Consider the following 21,600-nt stretch of genomic DNA (forward strand, 5'->3'; position numbering starts at 1 on the left):
CGGACATGTGGAAGGTCGGGTTCGACCAAGCTTTAGTCCAAAATTTGGTTCGGGTCCGAGAGTGGTTCCCGAACTTCAGCCTGAATCCTATAGAAATCCATGGTCTCTTTCTCAATTGTAAAATGGACATCTAGGACAAGTCCATGTTCGGAGTTTGGTACGAACCTAGAACATTACAGATCATATTCGCTCATGTCTAATCATCGGTCTAAAGGTCTATGCTCAGAGACTGTCAATCATGTAAACAGGACAAGGACTTTGTTATGGGGTTTATTGAGAGATTCTGACAACAGCCTCTATACGTCTCATTGAGGGGCAAAATACTCATTAACAATGAGTGGAGTCTGCCAGCAGAAAAATGACTGTTCAAACCAAAATCAGGCGCTCACTTTGCATTGCACGCTTGGCCTGGCCAAACAGTTCAGTGCACCTTCAAAACTATCTGTTTTCCCATCTACCCCTACTTTCTTCTTGTTCCTGTAAAGCTAGAGTTGTCAGTCAAAGAAGAGATGGATGGAAAACAAGTAGGGGGGGGGGGGAAGGTGCGCGGAACCGTTTGGCCACGCCGAGTGCGCACAACGCTCCTGTGCTTGGTTTGAAAACTAATTTTCTGCTGATAGATCCACTTTAAGGAGCAATCACTGATGACATCATCTGACGTGTCCTATTTACGGAAGTGACAACGCACTTTGTGGTCACTACATAGACAAAGCAGAGATTATAGCCAAAAAAGCAGAAAGCATCGTCAAGGCATTCTTTAGTAATTTCGAGAAACCGCGCTTGAAAAAAAATGCTTCTTCATATTGACGTTTATAGACTTCATGATCTCATGATTGAGGACAACAGCTTATTTTTTATCCATAAAAAGGTTAAAAAAAAAAACTATTAGATTTAGATCTAGAACTATTTTTTTTGGTCTAAGAACATGGAGAAAACAGTCCTAAGTCTATGGACCTCAGTGGTGACTTGAGTCCCAATTCGGCGCCATAAGGCTAATGGAGATATAGTACCCAACTCAACTCCGGTTCGCCTCATCGCAGAGGTGATCACCTTCTTCTTCACGGCATGGATACAACATTAGAAAAGAAACTAGATAGGATTTTGTGGAAGGTTGCTTTGGGATCAGCCAACATAAGGATGGGTGCCATTTTTCCAATTTTTAACATAAAAGATCGGTAAGGTTCACCCTTCAGATGTCTCCTTGGGCATAGGCACCTTGGCTTATGAAGAGGAGGCATGGACCACTTGAAGAACAGCCAGTCATGGACAAAATCCAAAAATAAGTCAAAAGGTCCAGTGCCAAAAAAAGTTAAATCTTTTTTATTAGTTCACATTAAAACCAAAATGACAACATCATAGGTTTTCACATTTTGAACCAACTTCGTTCTAACTCTTGAGGAAGGACTGGTTAGATGCGTCAACCCACCATGATGCCATCTTGGCTCTAATGTGAAAACGAACACTTTGGTTATTTTTTTTTTTTTTTGAGTCTGGACCTTATTTTTGGATACTTTCCATTTAACAGTCCTGTTTTCATTTTCCACGTCCATGGTTTGGTTGGTTTATGCCTTCAAGAACCTCCATTGGTGGAAACCAATAAAAGAACATTTTCATAATTTCTAAAAACAGGAACATTAAGCAAATCTTAACATAAAAAATCCCATCCAACACAGAGGAGAATAGTTGACACACACAACAACCAATAAACACGACAGACATACAATAATATAAGTATAAAGAGACTAAAGATGTTCAAATAAAATCAGCAAGAAGAAAATTAAGAAAAGTTACGAAGCGAACATGAATAAAACGAAAGAAACCAAAGGATGAGAACAGAATTAACTTTATCAAGCATGAAGAGCGAGAGGAGAGATGCCGGAGAGGCCATCAGCCGTTGCCAAAGTTAGAAAATGAAAAAAAGATTGCGGTGACTTGGTAAGCAGAAGAAGACAACAAGGTCCATAGATGAGAGAGACTCTCACCTCCAGCGGAGCAGATAAGGTAACTGTGGGGGAACTGAGACTACGAGGCCGCCTGATCTGAGGTTCGCTCAGATGGTTGCTACTGTTTGAGGTGGATCCGACCGCACCGTCTTCAGCGTGCTAGTTTAGAGGCAAAACATAGTTAACAATCCTAAATATCATCAATGAAAGAAGAGCGAGAGTCAACTTAAAAGGACAATGCCAACCAAAACTCAAAACTGGAAGTATTACAAGTTCATTCTAGTGTACCCTTCCTTACTGAGTAAAGGTGTCTAGACAATCCCAGAAGCACCATTAATAGTATTCTCAGAGCTAATACAGAGTTACAACCAGTTTTCTAACCCAGAGCTGTACTCACTATTCTGCAGGTGCAGTCACTGTGTAAATACATTACATTACTGATCCAGAGTTACATCCTGTATTATACTCCAGAGCTGCACTCACTATTCTGCTGGTGCAGTCACTGTGTACATACATTACTGATCCTGAGTTACATCCTGTATTATACTCCAGAGTTGCACTCACTATTCTGCTGGTGCAGTCACTGTGTACATACATTTACTGATCCTGAGTTACATCCTGTATTATAACACATTGCTGCACTCACTATTCTGCTGGTGCAGTCACTGTGTACATACATTACATTACTGATCCTGAGTTACACCCTGTATTATTCTCCAGAGCTGCACTCACTATTCTGCTGGTGCAGTCACTGTGTACATACATTACTGATCCAGAGTTACATCCTGTATTATACTCCAGAGCTGCACTCACTATTCTGCTGGTGCAGTCTCTGTGTACATACATTTACTGATCCTGTACTGATCCTGAGTTACATCCTGTATTATACCCCAGAGCTGCACGCACTATTCTGCTGGGGCAGTCTCTGTGTACACACATTACATTACTGATCCTGAGTTACATCCTGTATTATATTCCAGAGCTGCACTCCCTATTCTGCTGGTGCAGTCACTGTGTACATACATTTACTGATCCTGAGTTACATCCTGTATTATACCACATTGCTGCACTCACTATTCTGCTGGGGCAGTCTCTGTGTACATACATTTACTGATCCTGTACTGATCCTGAGTTACATCCTGTATTATACCCCAGAGCTGCACGCACTATTCTGCTGGGGCAGTCACTGTGTACATACATTACATTACTGATCCTGAGTTACATCTTGTATTATACCCCAGGGCTGCACTCACTATTCTGCTGGTGGAGTCACTGTGTACATATATTACATTACTGATCCTGTACTGATCCTGAGCTACACCCTATATTATACTCCAGAGCCGCACTCACTATTCTGCTGGTACAGTCACGGTGTACATACATTACATTACTGATCCTGAGTTACATCCTGCATTATACTCCAGAGCTGCACTCACTATTCTGCTGGTGCAGTCAATGTGTACATACATTACTGATCCTGAGTTACATCCTGTAATACACCCCAGAGCGGCACTCACAATTCTGCTGGTGGAGTCACTGTGTACATACATTTCCTGTACACTCCAGAGCTGCATTCACTGTTCTGCAAGTAATACAGGCGGTAACTCCAGATCAGCACAGAATAGTGAAGCACTAATTCCATTTTCATGCATATGATATCTAGATTTGGGCCAAAAATCTTGTTCATTGATGGACATATTACTTTGTCTCGAAGTAGATGTTAATGCCGTATCCATAGAATATGCCATAAAGGACAGATAGGTGCGAGTCCCAGAGGTGGGACCTATAACTGTTTTTAGAGTGCGAGTCCCCCATTCCCCTTTTGTAGCCGACCATTGCCCACCAGTGAGTGGAGAGGTGGCAGCGCAGGCACCGGTTCTCTCCATTTATTGAGCTATTGAAGCTCTGACTTGAGCTGAATTTTTACTTGATTGTATGATATGACTTCTCGACTCACACATGGTCGGGCTCCGTCTGGAATAGGGAATCCTGTATTGGTACGGGTCCAGACGTGGGGTTCTACTTTTATCGGGCATTTATGGCACATCCCATCAATAGGTTATGAAGGTCTCTCATGAGACAACCTCTTAAAAGAGGCATATATGGCACATCGATAGCTTAGGACCTGCGGTAGGTGCCACATATCCCAGTGTTAAGGTCCACATCTGTCTCATGAACAATCAAAGACATTTTTGGCACATGCACAAACACTTCTCCATTCAACGATAGGGCATGGAGGACCCCGTTCTCTAGATAAGGGTAGGTACCACTGCTCGGACCTGCATCTATTGGACATTTATGGCATACCCCATCAATAAGCCATAATGGCCCCTAAAAGCACAAGTTCCGAAAGCTGAACCGCCTTACTACAGAGAAAGTGATCGCGTCTCTCTGGAACGGATCGTCATACCTGCACGATTGGTCGGGTCCATGTTGTTGTGCGATTGTTATGATTGACATAGTATGTGCGTCCTTTAGCGTCTTTCCTTTCTTCCCAGCCTGACGGTAACCCCGGAGTTGTGTGTACGTAGGCCACCGAAGGCTGTTTGTGGAAGAAATTATTTTATTGCAAAAACGCAATTTAAATCTATCTATCTATCTATCTATATATATATATATATATATATATATATATAAAAAAAAAATCAAACTCTTCAAATCATATAGACTATAGATCTGCAGTACAGAACCACCAGTCAGACGGACATTTTTTGTTATCACTAGAAACAGTACTACGGTACTTAAAGGAGTTGTCTCTTACACCATCTATCAAATATCCGAAAAGTGGTCTGAGGGTAGGGGAAGATCTGGCAACTGGGATCGCTACCAAAACTGAGAATTAGCAGCCCAATGACCCCCTGTGCAAATGGAGTAGTAATTGAGCATGTGCGACTAGGAGTGGTGGTCACACATGCTCCCTACTGCTCCCTTCAATTAGGGGACTTGGGGAATCCGATTCTTATGATCAGTGTGGGTCCCAGCACTTGATAAATATCAGTAGTGAGAAGAATTTCGCTTTAATACAACAGAAAAGTCTACTTTTGTATTTTTTTTTCTTTTTATATGATGGTGTTCAATAGTTAACTAAAACATCAACCATCAAGGGTGAAATGGTAACGGGATTACCAAAAATCAGAAATACATCGGTGCTTTCTCCAAAAACAGCTCTGTTGTGAGTTCATTCTCCCCTTCACCTTTGATGTCTGATGAACTCCCTCTGCTGGTTAAGAGAGGTAGTGAAATTGTTTGGGATGGGAAGAACCTGTCATCTGAACAGGCGGAGTGTGATTGGACATCTGGAATTTCTGAGTGGATATAAGGCAGCCGACGCCCTGCAGGGCTGCTGGTGATCCTTTATGCTCTGAGCTCTTGCATCCAGTTTAGTTCCTGTCTACTAAAAGCTAAGTTTTTGCCCTGCTATTATTCCATGAGATTTTGTCTGGTTTCCTTAGTGTTTGTATTCAGCCAGTCCTTGTTGGGACTGTCTGAATTCCATTTTTGTCTCTGATCAGTTGATCTCTTTGCTCTGTTTTCAGAATATACCCGAGTGCTGATATAGTGATTTTGAAGTCTAGCGACTTCAGGGCCTTTTTCCCTATCAGACGGTTGGGACATTTTTGGTAGGGTTTTTTGCGGATTGCAGCCAGCATCTTTTCTGCCCTGTCCTATCTAGTTAGTTGGGCCCCATCGTTTGCTCAGCCTGTCTTTCTGTCTGTGTTTTCATCTGTTTTTCACCGACAATACGACAATACATGTTGGGGGCTGTCTATTGCTTTGGGGTCTGCTCTGGGGCAGTTTAGATTTCCCCTTTCCTTTAGGCTTATGTAGTTCTCCGGCTGTGACGAGGGGTCTAGGGCACCGTAGGAACCCCCCACGGTTACTGTTAGTTGTGTTGTATAGGATCAGGGGTCTGCAATCCGATAGCTACCAACCTCTCCAGTTTTCTGGACTTAGCTTATATTTTTGTTTTCTCCTCCTCCAGTGACTCATTCATAACACAGCTCCACACCTGTCCATGTTGCAAAAAGTACTTGGCGCTGAACCGCACTACCACATACACTTTGTAAAATGGACGAACCACTTTATTATTTTTTTTTTTTTTAAGAAAGCAACCAATTAATCTTTTACAACCTTCATTTCCCCGACCCCACAAAAAAAAAAAATAAAGAGCACCTTATCTGTGACTCTCAAAACTTTTGGGACCCCAATGAAGCAGACCAGAATTGTATGGATGGGGGGGGGGTCCAGGTGCTAGACAACCCAAAGATTATACTTTGAATGAAATCTGTCAAAATTATTTTGGAAAAGGGGGCAACTCCTTCAATTTGGGACTCCATAAATAAACAAAAAAAAAAAAAAAAACATTAACACCCTTACGCATTGAACATTGCCACTGCTCAAAAAGCCTTGCAGGAAAATAAAGACTGGCATAAGAGACAAATTTCACACAACCCTCAATAGTGGTTTCACTATTGTGGAAGTACAATGCCCACTGCATGTATTGTCAAAGTAGGAGTACAACATCCCAGCATACCCTAGAACGATTTTTTAGGCCCTGATAGAGCAATATAAATAGAAGTATAAGCTTAAAAGCAACTGAATAGGTGATAAACCCAATAGAGATTAATGGAGGTCCATCCTCACCGGACCTCAGTCCACCAATACCTCCAGCAGAAAGACCAACTGGAAACAGTTTGAATGTTATCATGATCGAGCATTTGCCTGCCATCTTGCTCCATTCAAAGCCTATCACACTTACAAAAACAGTACCATAGTCTTTGAAAGCCAAAATGGAGCTCCTAGTGGTTCATCCACCATCCATCAAGCATCCGGAAGATAGGTGATAAAAGCTTCAGGAACCAGAGAACAGCATAAATGGTGACTTACGAGTACTTTTTTTTTTTATTAAGTCTTAAGATACTTAGGTAAAGAATATATTTACCAAAAAGCCAATATATGGCAAGAGCGCTACAATAAATAAAACAGAAAAGTGGAAAAGTGACCAAACCACTGTGATGCCTGGGAAAAAAATTAAAATGACAAAGACCGAATACAATATTTTAATAATGTAATGGAATTTCACCCCATTACGAGCTTAGAACTGATTTGGCCAAAAAGACAAGATTGTCCTATTACAACCATCTAGACATTACCGTGGAATCCTCTACACCGGTCACAGTTGAAGACCGCGCTCTTCTAGTTGTGATGCTGGGCTGTAGAACAATAACGCAACCATTAAAAGAAAAAAAAAATCCACAGGTTCATTTTGGAGGAATAGTTCACCGTTAGCCAAGAAGGAGAATTGTTAAGGAAGAGGAGTTTGATTGCCAAGAATAATTTAGTAAGTAACTTAAGAATCATTGATTGGCTCAATTTTCCAAAGACAGATGTAGAGTTTTCAAGAACATCCATAATGTATAAGGCAACTGTCAACCGTTCTGTGTCCCAACACTGGATCAAAATTAAGACGACGCATTGTCAGAAATCAACTTGGAAACTTTCCAGTCTGAGATCGAAAAAAAAAATTTTTTATCCATGGAAGATAGATGATAACCAGGACTATATTACCCAAAATGCCAACAAGTGGCTAGAGCTCAAAGAATTTAATGGAAAATTGATGGTGGTAACATGATCAAACTAGTATGAGGCTTGAGAAAAAAAATAAATAAAATGACAAACATTGAAAACAATATTTCATATTTGGATTGGAACTTCACCCCATGTAGGATAACGAGCCTATAGCCAAAAGTTTGGCCTACGACCACTAGACTGTCCGACTAAAGCCACATAGACATTACCGTGGACTCCTCTCCACCAGTCACAGTTGAAGACCGCACTCTTCCAGTTGTGGAGCTGGGCTGTTGAAGAATGTGACCATTAAAAAAAAAAAAATTACAGGGTCAATTTAAGGAATGAGTTATTGCTAGCCGAGAAGGAGAACAGTTACGGAAGAGGAGTTAGATTTACAGTGGCAATTAGCTAAGACGTTTCGTAATATCATTGATTGAATCAAGTTCTCAAAGACAGACGTAGAGTTTGCAAGGACATCTTTAATGAATACTGATGTTTGTGAGCAACATGAATGAGAAATATTTGATTGACCAGAACTGGCCAACTTAGTGACTATGTCATCAGCCAACACTAGATCTTAAATATATGTCTTAGGAAGTCTTAAGTAGACTAATCAGAAGTCATCATGGAGACATTCCAGTCTAAGCTGGAAATCTTATGTTTTTGGAACTATTTCCCTAGAAATTAACAAAATCATACAATAAATCGATGAAGATAAATATCTACCAAATTTTAGAAGTTGGGACATTTTCTTAAGACCCAGTGTATTAAACAAAAAGTCAATACGTGGATAGAGCCATGTGATGAATACAACAGAAAAGGAATAGTGGAAAAGTGACCAAACTATTGTAAAGCCTGGGAAAACACCAAAGTGACAAAAGATTGAATGCAATATTTCACACGTAGAATGGAACTTCATCCCATGTGGGGTTATGATCCTACCACCGAAAGTTTGGCTAACGATTAAAAGACTTGTGCTACTAAAACCATATAGACATTACCGTGGACTCCTCTACACCAGTCGGAGTTGAGGACTGCGCTGTTCCTAATGTGAAGCTGGGCTGTTGAACAAGAACGCGATCATTAAAAACAAAAAAAACATTTTGAGGAATGAGAATCGTTAAGGAAGAGGAGCAAGCTTTAAAGAAATAATTAGATAATTAGTTTAGGAATATCATTGATTGGTGAGTTCCCAAAGACAGACGAAGAGTTTTCAAGAACGTTCATAACGTATACTTCAATAGTCAACTGTTCCATGGACCAAAATACTTTTTCTGTAAGAGTTCCGGGAAAGTGTAGGAGACAGAGTATGACGTGGTGAAACATGAGTATATTGTGAGCGACAAGAACTGTTAATGGCCAACTAGTCACAGTGTAATAGTCCAACACTGGAGCTTAAATTTCAGTATTAGGAACGCTAATCAGTTGGAAGTCGGCATGGGAACTTTCTTCAAGACTAAAAAAACTTCAGTCCCCCGTTCTCGAAAGCAGCAAGACTGCGACTAGAAAGAGTTTTACTGTACGAGTGACTGAACATGTGCCAAACTATTGTGAAAGCTGATAATAAAAAAAAAATATGGAACTTCATCTCAATGTGGGGTCATGAGCCCATAACCCAAGGTTTGGCCAAAGAAGACTAGACTGTCCCGCTCCAACCAAGTAGACATTACCGTGGGCTCCTCTCCACCAGTCACAGTTGAAGACCGCGCTCTTCCAGTTGAGGTGCTGGACTGTTGAACAATAACGTGACCATTAAAAATAATCAAAAGTTTGAGGAATGAGTTATCATTAGCCATGTAAGAGAATCATCAAGTGGAGTTAAGATTTACTGGAGTAATTATGTATTTTAGGAATATCATTAATTGGTTGATTACCCCAAAACAGACGTAGAGTTTTCAGGAACGTTCATAATAAATAACGCAATACTCATCTATTCTGTGGAGCAAAAAAAAAAAAAAAAACTTTTCCCGTGAATTCCTGGCAAGTTTAGGTGAAACATGAGCAAATGATATGTGATTGCCAAGAACTAGTGATAGTGTAATTGCCCAACACTGGATCTTATTTCTAAGTATAAGACTCATCAATCAGAAGTCAACATGGAAACATTCCAGTCTAAGCTAGAAAAAAAATGTCAACCATGTAAAAAAAAAAAAAAAAAAAAAAAGACCCTATAAATTAAACAAAATAGAGAAAATTACCAATGAAGATTAATATCTCCCTTTGGTCAATTTATGAAAAATGTCACTCATTTGTTATCCATCCATAAAAAAGATCAAGACGACCACCATTTTAGCTCAAAAATACCCTGTATGTGTTGCGAAAGTAGAACCCCATTTACGTCTAACGAAGCAAAGTAAAAAAAAAAAAAAGAACCTAAAACATTTTCCATTTATCAATGTCATTGCTAGATTGACCTCCACCGCAACCCAGTCCCCGTGTCCTCCAGCACAAGATAGCAACTAAAAAGAGTTTAAAGGATCAACAGGTGAGCATGTGACATTCTGTTCCATCCAAATCCATCGGCGCTTATAAAAACAGAACCAGAGACTTTGAATGGCTGGGGAAATGGCGGTCCAACATGGAGGTAGCAGTGGTCGGACACCTATGCATACAGTGTGATAGTTGATGCTTCAGGTTGTTGACAATGTCAGCATAAGTGGTGACCATATTAACCAAACAGCCAATAAACTACAGTGTATGAGTGACCAAACTACTACGAGGTCAGGGAAAAACAAAAATTACAAAAGGTTGAATGCGGCATTTCATATTTGGAATGGAACTTCACCCCATGTGAAGTTTTGACATTAAGACCAAAAGTTTGGCCAACGATCACTAGACTGTCCGACTACAAGCATATAGACATTACCATGGAATCCTCTACACCAGTCACAGTTGAAGATCGCGCTCTTCGAGTTGTGGAGCTGGGCTGTTGAACAATAACGTGACCATTAAATAAAAAATTCACAAGGTCATTTTGAGGAATGAGTTGTTAGCAGAGAAGGAAAATAGTTAAGGAAGGGGAGTTAGAGATGCAAGAATAATTAGTTAATCTAGGAATACCAGTGATTGGTTGATTTACCAAAAACAGACGTAGAGTTTTCAAGATCGTCCATAATGATTAATGTAATAGTCATCTGATCTTTGGACCAAAATATTTTTTTTCGGTGAGAGTTCATAGAAAGTGTGGACATCAGAGTACAATGTAGTGAAACATGAGCCAGTGATAAGTGAATGACAAGTAATGGTGATGGCGGTAAAGGCCAGTAAGTAACAGTGTAATTGCCCAACACTGGATCTTCAATATAAGTATTAAGAACATTCAAACGGTAGTCAACAAGGGAACTTTACATCTGAAGCTGGAAAACAAATCATCCATTTTGAAAAATTTCTCGAAAAATTTGATTAGTAAAATCATAAAATGACCAATGAAGAAAAATATCTCCCTTTAGTTAAGTTGTGAATGTTCTTTATTTCTTTGTTAAAATTATATCCATGGAATACAAATGATAACCAAGGTTGGCCACCATTTTAGCTTTTAGACCCTCACCATATATTGTGTTGTTAGAATAGACCCCACAGAATGCCCTGGAATCCAATTCATTCACCATTAGAGTGAGGTAAAAAGAAATTTGAGCTTAAATCATTTTACAACAATCCACAATTACTAGACTGATGGAGGTCTGACCTTTACCGGATGTAGATCCCTTGTATCCTCCATTAGAATGAGGCTAAAAAGTACTGGCCGAGCGTGTACCATCTTGTTACATTCAAAGGCTGCTTATAAAAATGGTATCAAAGTCTATGAGTGGCTGGGAGAATGGTGGACAGAGATAGACGTACCGTTGGTCAGACCCCTATGCATCGAGTATCTGGGGTTACGAGCCTATAGCCTAAAGCTTGGCCAACAATTACTAGGCTGTCCCAATACAACCATATAGACATTACCGTGGACTCCTCCCCACCAGTCACCATTGAAGACGTCGATGTTCCAGTTGTAGAGTCGGGCTGTTAAACAATAATGCGACCATTAAAAAAAATAAATCTATAGGGTCAATATGAGGAACGAGTTATCGTTAGCGGAGAAGGAGAATCGTTACGGAAGGGGAGTTAGAGATTCACGAATAATCAGATAAGTAATTTAGGAATATCTTTGATTGGATCAATTTAAAAAAAAAAAAAAAAGAAGAGGAGGAGCTATCAAGGTTGTCCCTAATTTATAATGGAAACATCTGAAGCTAAATATTTCTTGTTTTTCCTTAAAGTTCCTGGAAAGTGCAGGTGACCAGGTACGATGTGATTAAACAAGAGCGAGTGATAAGCGAGTAACAAACAACTAGTGACCGTGTAATTGGCCAGTGCTGGATCTTAAATATCAGTATTAGGATGAGGGTATCAGTCACAAGTCAACATGGAAACTTTGTCATCCAATCCTAAATAAATTTCATCCAAAGTTTGAAAAAAGTGCCCCAAAAATTGCATATAAATTGAAATTACCCCCCCAAAAAATATAGATATCAGGTTTCTCCCTTTGGAGTTGTGAAAATGTTTCTTGAACTTCTTAGTGATCTCTTGCTAGTTGACAACCAAGACGGCCACCATTCTTTCTTTTGCAGTATTATTTTTGAGTTAGAGAGAACATGAGCATCAAGGATGTAATGGCAAAATATCCCAGGGTCTAACATTAATGGTTCATCACTGGGGAATGGGAGTGGAGGTCATCAGCCGGGATCAAGATGATAGGCTACGTTTTGGAGATCCTTAGTGGTCACTTGAGCACAGTTTCTTATCTTCACTCTTCAACTTTTGGTCTCCCAGTCTTCTAGTTTCAAGAAACATTGGCCCGTGAGAATCCAATGAAGAGTAAGTAGGAGACCTTTCTCATGTCAGAAGAGACACAGGAGGAGACAGGTTTCTATCTTGGTGGCATACTTCATCCGATGGAGTCCATGGAGGATTAAAGAAAGAGGTTTCGGGCTCGTGGCCACATCCTACAAGATTAGACCACGTGCAACGAAGTTGACAGACTACGACGATAAGAAGGAAAACAGCAAGAGGAGAATAAAAGAAGAAACTTCACAAAGTTTGTTAAGTTTACGTTGGTTGTTTCTGTGGAAACATTGGTTAGAACTGATAATGGAAGATAAGGATCTAGTCTATCATATAAACTTACGAGTCTGCTCTCAGCTAACATCCGGTAGGAAAAACCCAACAACTTTACTCCGGCTGGTGAGTCTGGACCCAAAATTTACAGGGGTCACCAAGCCGAAAAAATATAATCTGGTTACTATATACATACATTAGCAAGTCAAGCAACTTTGTAATATTCTTGACGTTTGAAAGGTGTCCCAATCTTCTAGTTGAAGGTCTTGACCGATGTTTCCGTTTGAGCCCAATTACAGGACAGTATGTGAGCAGAGCTGTGTGATGGGGTTTGCCTGATTGCTCATTTTAATAGCCAAGCCAGCCCAGTTCTCTTTCGATGCACTGGTCACCCTCTTTCACAAAATGATTTGGCCATGTGTCAACACCGAACACATTGTCCTGTGTCACTTTTCAGAAGTCAACTTTTTCAACAAGTTGTATAACTTACTACCGTGAGAAAATGTTCTTTATCTGGACAATCCCTTTAAAGCCTATCAGTACAAGATGAATCAATGAAGGACTCTTTATTATTAAAAATGAAGTTAAAGAGGTTGCCGGATACTATAAAAAAAAAAATCAATTATGTTTTTTTTCCCTTTTTTCTCTCAAAACAGTGCCATCCTTTATCCATGAGTTCGGACCGGTATTGCAGATTTGGGCTGAACAGCAATACTACCCACAGAAACCACGTGACTCTGTTTTTGCACATTTGGACGTGGTGAAAATCAAATAATGGTCTTCTTTATTTTTTTTTTAAAGACGACAAGTATTTTAATTTCTAAAAGCATCAAAAATAAGAACATAAAACATTTCATACAAGAAGGAATAGTCGAAAATAAACCTGCACAAAATGTATTGTATGAGCATTTACGATACAGCGTCTTACATCGAACGGCAAGAAGGTTATGGAAACGGGTTTAACTGGTTGTAAAACTAATGATAAAAAATTACAAAATATATATTTTGATAATTGGCTAAATAAAAGAGCTGTAATTAACTTTGTATGAAAGAATCAGGAACCCCCAAACCATTAAGGATATCACCGTAACGTGCGGTTGTCTTTTTCCTGTTTGTAGTATAGGCTTGGGCAAACAACAAAAAATAAAAAAGTTTTCAAAACTTCTCAAACTAAAAAAAGTTCACAAAACTTTAGCTTAAAAACAAAGTAGGACTCATCTTTTAGATTAAAAAGTTTTGTGAACTTTTTTTTCTTGTTTCAGAACAGTTTTCAAAAGTTTTATCAAAACAAGAAAAAGTTCACGAAAAACTTAAGGCTAAAAGATTAGTGATACTATGTTTTTATTTTCTACAGCCGATTTCACGCTTCCGACGTTCATGGTCTGGGCACGGCCTGCGATGCACGGAGTGACCATGGACCTCCTTACCCGAATAAGACTGTCTTTTATATACTTGAGACTGTTGAGTTCAAGTGATGAGACATTCGGCCAGTCCAGACATCGTGGCCTGTACTTGGACCGTGAAGTATGAAAATGGCTTAAGGGTGGCTACCCCCTGAAACAAAGTTGGCCAAATTCTGAGGGAAGCGGAGGCCATATTTCTGCATATTCTGGGAAAACCAAAAAAATATATCTCTGGGATCCAGATCCAAGTCAAAAAAAATTTTCCCCCTCCCCAACAGGAAGAAGCTCAACTGAGTAGTAAAAAGGATAAAAAAAAGAAAAGAAGTAGGTGAACTTTGATTTACCATTGCTAGATGAACCTGCTCAGCAACACCATCTGTCACACTGCAAGACCTCAATCTCGAGGAAGGTTCCCGCTGCTGAAAAACAGATTTTTATTTAAGAGATTTTTAAATTTGGCTAAAAATTGATAGAATAAATAAATGACAACATCCAAAAAAGACATGATAAATTCCGTGGTTGTTAACACAAAAGGTTCATGGTATCATTTGAAAAAAAAAAAAAAAAAAAATTAAGGAAATTTTTTTGCTCATTTTTTTGTCCCCAAAAATCACCACGTCGTATTGCGAATAAATGTTACCTTTCGTGTTTCCCAAGCTGTTTGCTGCAGTGGAGAATAAAATTTGGTGGCTATGGTTAGTATATTTATATTCCCTGGGATAAAAATTTTGCTTCAGTTCAAGAAAAGAAAACTAAACTCAGGGAGAATAAAAAAAAGCCTAAAAAAAGAAAAAAAATTGAGTGATTTTTAACCTAAAAAAGTAATATTCTCCTAAAATAAAAATAATGGCAAATATAGATTCTTGACTTTGTGACTAATTTTGGGGGAAAAGAAAGTCTACATATAATTGTAACATTGGCATTTTAAGATTTCACATACCTAGGTAAGTGCTCAGGAAGGAACCATCGACAAATTGCCATCGATGGATCGATTACGAAAACTTTCATAATCACAGGAATATACAATGCAAATATTCACAGTAACAGGACTAAAGAGTGCTCATATGTAATAAAAGGCACAAAAAGCCATGAAATAGTCAAGCCTACATGTTGATGGTTTCTATTAAAAAAAATTAAATTAAAAAAAATAAAAGATTTTCTACATTGCACAAAGTAAAAATTTAACCTGGAAAGATGAATTTTTACATAATAAATGTTAACGTTAAATAAATAATCAATAATTAGATTAAATAAGATTGGGAGGGGCTGAGGAAGAATAATAGAAATTACAAAACAGTACGTCTTCTGTCGGGTGGGGGAGTATGGAATGGAACCCACTCCATAATGGTACTTGCCAATGTGAACAGCAGCGCCCAGAGCCAGCTCCGATCGCTGCAGCTTAATCATTGAGATAGCTTTTAAATGGACTGCAGGAGCCGACGTGGCACCGTCTCCCATTCGCTCCCTCAATATTGCGGGGTAGCCATGGGTTGTATTGGCAGCTGGGTGCCTTGTTAAGGCCCCGTCATAGCCACCATCGTTCTTTAATTAAAAGCCCAACCTGTTATTGTCAACAATTACAATAGAATTACAGTGTATAGAACAATGGCTCAGACAATTGAGGAGAAAAAAAAAAAAATTAACGAAAAATGAAAAATTGATTTATTTTCAGTTTGAAACCATAAAAATAAAAGTAAAAAAAAAAGTAGATTTGGTATTGCCACAGAGGAAAGTTAGATGAAAAAAAATAAAATTACTGAACCTGTATTGCAAAGGCTGTAAAAAGAAAAAAAAAAATTCTATATATACACACATACATACAAGTACGATATATATTAGATGTTCCTCTCTATATATCTATATAGAAAGATAGATAAAATACAATATAATAGATATAAATGTGAATATATAATATATATTTTTATTCTTTTTACGATACAAGTAATTTTTTTTATCAGACTTTCTGCTGTAGTGATGTCAAATATGCTTATTTAAATTTAATTTATTTTTATGGTTTTAAACTGAAAACAGATCAATTTTTCACTTTTTTCGTTAACTTTTTTTTTTTCTATAAAAAAAAGAATAAGCGTACATTTTGTCTTGCTGCACATCTGTGCAAAAAACTGACTGTTATCTGTATGCCAAAATTTAATTTTAAAAACCATCAGCTGCTTGGATAGTAAACAAAAAAAAAAAAAAGTTATGGGTTTTAGAAAATGGAGACACAAGAGAATTGTCTCCAAAAAAATAGGCTCTCAATGTGTTATGTTGATGTGCAGAAAAAAAAAAAAAAAAAAAAAAGTTATGGCTCTTGTTAGAAGTAGAAGGGGAAAAAAACCAAAAACAAAAAATAAAAACCACGAAACCATCCCATATTAGAATTCATTGCAGGTGGAAGCTGTGGCCGATGGGATCATCTGAAGAGCTCAGAAGATTTGAGGTTCCAGATTTGTAATTCCTTGTGATTTGTTGGCATGGTCGCTAACTGCAGGCTGGGCACGTCACGTAGCGCTGCGGATGTGTGCCAACTGCAATCTTACTACTTACGATAAGTGAACTGAACTGTTCCCCGTTGGACTCCGAATTAATCTGTAGCCTCCGGGTAAGCTCCTCGGAAAGTTCCAAAGCGCTGGCTCGGGAGACCGGAGAGGCGGGCGGTGGCAGCGATGTGTTCAGAGCGTCGTTGCTCAGACTCATTTCCTCAGATATGGTCTCCCATGGCTGGAGAAGGAAACAAACCAGAGTTAATGATGGACAAATGCCGCCTGCTTCGTTCTCACCTGGAGCGAAATATCTGCTACGGGAAAAACACTGTTCTCAATAACATCCGGCGATCGCTCATGGTTAGAGATGAGCAGATTGATTCGCAAGACTCAGGTCAAAGTCCGTAGTACCTGGCGGCAAGACGGAAGGCCGGCGAATCTTTTGCCTTCCGAAGTACCCTTGATAGGTCAAGGCTGGTGCGACGCCGTCTGTGAATCATGCCCCACAGATGACGTCGCGCCAGGACCAAAAGCCGGACCAGAAGATGGCAGAAGACAAGCGATTTGTGCGTTTCCCGTCTAGCCGCCAGGTACCACTGATCTGGACAATGAACCGGAGTCCTAGGAACTGATCTGCTCATGCTATTCGGAACTTTTTACAGTTTCATCAGAAATCATTATAGGACACAAACAACAGAGCGGCAGTAGACATTGATCAAACCTGCGAAAGAGGAAAATCCTGCGACATGTAGAACGAGCTCCGCGAGTAAATGGACACTTCCTTCGGGTACGGTTGACAACTATTATTTAAGGACTGAGAGGGAACCGGTCACAAATTACTAGCATCTCCATGATGCGCTATTAAGAGTTACCGTCATTTCTGGCTCCAATGTCAGGTCCATCAATGTGCCGGACCATAAACTGGAGTTATACCGGCCCACGACAGTATCAGAAAACGTTCTGATTTGAGGCACGTGCTTATTGTTGGCAGCACCTACCAGGTGTACACCAGATGCCGATAACCATCGCTTTATCGCCCGCATTAATGGATTATTCCCATCATCATACAGATGGATATTGTCAGATAGGGCATGTAAATACAAGCATTTTTGCAATTTACCGGCTATTAAAATTTGCAGCCGTTCTTGAGATAGTAACACTTCTTTAAAGCTCGTTCCTTGGGACCAACCGCCGTTGCTAGACAGCAGAACATGTGCAGTACACACAAGCTCTCCTTTATTGAGCTTGTAAGCACTTGTTTTAAAGCTGGCCAGGATCGTTGGGAGCACGCTGCTACTTCCTGATCGCAGAAAGCTTCAGAGTATAATGCTTACAAGCTGGTCAGCTGGATGTAAATTTTAAGGGGCTGTAAATTGGAAAGTTGCTCGTCTTGACAAGGACTATCCAACAAAATCCATCTATAAAGATTGAAATATCCGCCATGAAGGACCACACTGGGTGCCGTAAATATATATTTGCTCATCTCTAATTTTGGTGCTAATTTTTTTTTTCTTCTTACAATTGGGTTCCATTAAAATCGTTCCACCATTTACCTATTACAAACTTTCTTCCGATGGCTGCAGAATGGTCTAACTGGGAATCCGACAGTGAACTTGCTCTCCTTATCTGCTTTTTCTTATCTACTGGGTGCCGATTTATGACCATGTCAAAGTTCAGTTGAACTCTCATGTGGCCAAAAAGGGGCTGAGAGGAAACCAGAAAGACAAATGAAAGTTGCAAACTAACAGAACGAGCTCACTGACAGATTCTCCAATAACTCAGTCAGTAGCCAGTAATATGCGGGGGGGCCTGCAAGTGTCAATGTTTGTGCATTATTTAGTACATTTTGTGGAGGATAGTTAAGGACAGTGTCCCAATCCAATCTATTTTTGGTGTCAGGGACACAGATACTTGACTGATTTGTCCAAGGTCGCAGGGAGATGACACTGGAATCCGAGGCAGAGGTCTGGAGTATGTCTCCTTGTCATTGTTACACAGTCTGTGACCTTATCCATCCAGCAGCCGCCTCTAAATCATGTTTTATCTGGGTGATATCCCCGACTCATCCTGTAGGTGGCGCTACTATAAAATGCCTTACTGCCATCAACCAGTCAGATACTAGTCCAAAGCCACATCAAGTGGCTCACTTTACGGATACTTTCCAGGACTTTTTCAGCTTTTTCTATTTACACAGTAGTCACAACCAAAGCTGCATTATGCTATAAGTCATCTAACCACATCGCTTTTTGGCACCTCGAATGTCAAATACGCGAGGCTAACAGCCATCAGTATTTATCTTTGGTGTGAATGGAGAAGAAAATATCAAATAGCACAGGAATTAGCAAAAGTTAAATCAATCAGGCAGAGCAAGATGGTTTCTACTCCAGAGAAAGGGCAGATTAGCGAGCTGTGCGGCTGCGACTCCAGCCCTGCTCTGTAATAACCTCCAAGTGATATTGCGGGCTGTAAACAAGGAATTAGCCAGGAGCGGGGGGTACTCTTTAAATGGATTTCCTACGTGCCAGCTTGGTACCTGATACACTGGTGTATGGATCAAAACAGAAAAAGTCTCCGCGGAGAATGACAACAGCACTGACTGTTCCATCAAGTGTCAGAGACACGTCCAGAGCCAGAACGAAGACAACAATGACAACAACTGGGGGATGAGGACAGCCACTGAGATAAAGCTAAACACAAACCTCCCTCCAGAAATGGAGCTGCTCAAAATGACCCCAGCTGGGCACCATACTCTATAGGGACCATAATCCCAAGTCATAAAGCTGAGAATTACTGTGCAGGCACAACAGAGTTGCTGGCGAGTGGGGGGACTGGTGGATCAGAGTTATCTGATGCAGCGCACTGTTTTTGGGACCCATTTGTGCCCAGCGCTTGTCCTCTGGGTGCACTTTATCTATATAATTAGAAACAACACAATTAAGCACTTATAATGGGTTTTCCAGTTTAAAAAAAAACCACCCACCACCAGGCACAGTTTAAGGAAAAACTGTGCTTTTGTCACCCTTACCAGGTCCAACACAGCATCTCCCACCACTGTTTCCTGAGTCTGTTATTGTCTGCAGCTCTTACGCCACGTTGACAGCTCCGTGGTTCTGAGAGGCACATGTTGTCAAATTGCTACTGAGCTCAGTGGTGTCGACAATAGATGCCAAGAGGAGCGGCAGAGACTTGGCAATGGACCTGGGGAGGGTGAGGAAAGAAGATTGTTTTCTTTAAAGCAATCTCCAAAGAGGGAACAAGGATTTTTTTTCGTCAGGATCACTAGAGCGTGCAGTTTGCTTCTGATTCTGGACAGCAACAGTGCGATGACATCCTTGATGATGCAGAGACAAGGTTATAACTCCTGGTGCAGCATCGGGAGTGCACAGTCTGGACAAAAGGCACAACTATGCCACTGGGCCAAACCCAACCAGAAGGGAGAAAGGGGAAAGGTGCGCTCCTGATCAATGAAATTTAGAACTCCTCTTTAAATGTACTTTTGTCTATTTCGGGGGGTTAGGAGCGGTGACCCTTAGGAGGACATAACTTCTACAGCCCGGAGGTATGTTAGATGCTTCCGACATGGTCTACTATGCATGGGACACTGGCGGATCTGAAGGACCTACATCAGGCTCCTGGTGACATGTTCAGTCTATGGGGTAAAATATGGATTCCCAACCCTTTGACCCACTGCTTACATGCTACTATTGAGGAGACTGATCCTGGCCAGTGTGGCGGTGTGTCGCCTGTATATTACTGTCAGCACTCCATCAACACTACTGCAAGAGGAACATCATGACTAGGGTGTAATGTTAAGCCCATGTATAGGAAAGGGTTAACCCAAGCATGAGTTGTGGAGTAGCAGTGGAAACCCATGTAGACAAAAAAGCAAGTTCTATGTAGATGGATCCACAACAGGCACCAAGGAAGATACAAAACCGCCAAGTCAAAGCTTCACCCACCTCAGGCATGTCCGCTCCCTCTACATGTTCTGGCTCAAGATCTTCACTGATGTGTCTCCTGGACCGGAACACCCGATGGGCCTCTTGCTGGATGTGTCTGATGTTATTATCGGATTCGGAGGTGACGTCTCTGGTAAGGGACAAAAAAAAGATGTTAAATGGCAGAAAATGGCGACAGAAAGGTTCAATGTGAGAAGGTGGTGAGGTCTTCAGCCTGGTCTTGGATGTCCCCTGTGTGGAGGAAGGGAATTGGCACCCACTCTGATAATGAACCTCCATGGAGTTCAGTAGTGGCCATGGAAGCTCTATCAGCTGTACAAGAGACTGCTTCTCCATGCCGCACATTGGTAAAAAAAAAAAAAATCTTGTAATTCCAAGATGAAAACATGTAGTTATCCGTGCTCTGTCTGAACGAGACAGTGATCATTAGAGACCGCATTTAACACTTGGTCGATGTGTTAAAAATTTATTTTTAGGTGAATATCATTTGCAACACGTACATGAGGCTTGGCCGGTGCCACTGCGTGGTCCTGTTATTATGGTTGACGTAGTACGTGCGCCCAAGATTGTCCACTTTTTCTTCCCATCCTGGTGGCATAGGGGGAGCTGGCAGCTCTTGTTGGTGTGGAGAGGTAGAGTCGTTCAAGTCTACATCGTCCCAGGTCTGCTGGAGGCAAAAAAATAAAAACAAACAAAGAGAAAATTTCAGCCAAAATTAAGTCAACCCTTTCTAGTAGAACTCCAAAGGTCCTTTTTTGTCCTCCTGAAATGTGAGTGGTCAATAAAAACCTTGACAGATGTCGTTTTCTATATTTTTGGACAAGCCTTATCCCATGCCCTTTCTGAGGGGCAAACACAGACGTAAGAGTGCCCCTGTGTAGTAACAGTCTATGGGGCCTTTGCAGTCCAAAAGCTCATTATAACGCACAATGCCACTTGCTTTGGAGGTGGGCCCCATGACCTCTTGGGCCCCAAGTTGACCCAATGTTATAACCGCCCCTGCACTTACCACAAGCTAGAAAGCTTCTATTTTAATTTTTTTTTTTATTAAAAAGACTCCAAAAAGTTTAAGGTTCCCATACAACTAAGATAGTTGATTGACAACTCAGAGTGGAGCAAGTCAAACACCTATAATAGACAG

General features: G+C 40.4%; 1 protein-coding gene across 13 annotated transcripts in view; it reads right to left on the minus strand.

Annotated features, from left to right (window-relative positions):
- The window catches only part of NEDD4L (NEDD4 like E3 ubiquitin protein ligase), a 331,333-nt gene that overhangs the window by 46,413 nt on the left and 263,320 nt on the right, over window positions 1-21,600 (minus strand). For 7 of the 13 annotated variants that reach the window (XM_073584806.1, XM_073584804.1, XM_073584813.1 and 4 more), the window contains 12 exons: window positions 20,960-21,126; window positions 20,460-20,589; window positions 16,565-16,738; window positions 14,362-14,436; window positions 11,460-11,519; window positions 10,381-10,440; window positions 9,185-9,244; window positions 8,516-8,575; window positions 7,742-7,801; window positions 7,097-7,156; window positions 4,354-4,485; window positions 1,983-2,102 (listed from right to left, as the gene is read on the minus strand). In XM_073584806.1, coding sequence (XP_073440907.1) covers window positions 1,983-2,102; window positions 4,354-4,485; window positions 7,097-7,156; window positions 7,742-7,801; window positions 8,516-8,575; window positions 9,185-9,244; window positions 10,381-10,440; window positions 11,460-11,519; window positions 14,362-14,436; window positions 16,565-16,738; window positions 20,460-20,589; window positions 20,960-21,126 — 1,158 coding nt within the window. The remainder of the gene's footprint in view (window positions 1-1,982; window positions 2,103-4,353; window positions 4,486-7,096; window positions 7,157-7,741; window positions 7,802-8,515; window positions 8,576-9,184; window positions 9,245-10,380; window positions 10,441-11,459; window positions 11,520-14,361; window positions 14,437-16,564; window positions 16,739-20,459; window positions 20,590-20,959; window positions 21,127-21,600) is intronic. The other 6 variants (XM_073584805.1, XM_073584807.1, XM_073584808.1 and 3 more) reach the window with 6 other exon arrangements.

Source organism: Dendrobates tinctorius, unplaced genomic scaffold (assembly GCF_039654945.1).
Source record: "Dendrobates tinctorius isolate UK_male_01 unplaced genomic scaffold, ASM3965494v1 ptg000085l, whole genome shotgun sequence".
NCBI lineage: Eukaryota > Metazoa > Chordata > Amphibia > Anura > Dendrobatidae > Dendrobates > Dendrobates tinctorius.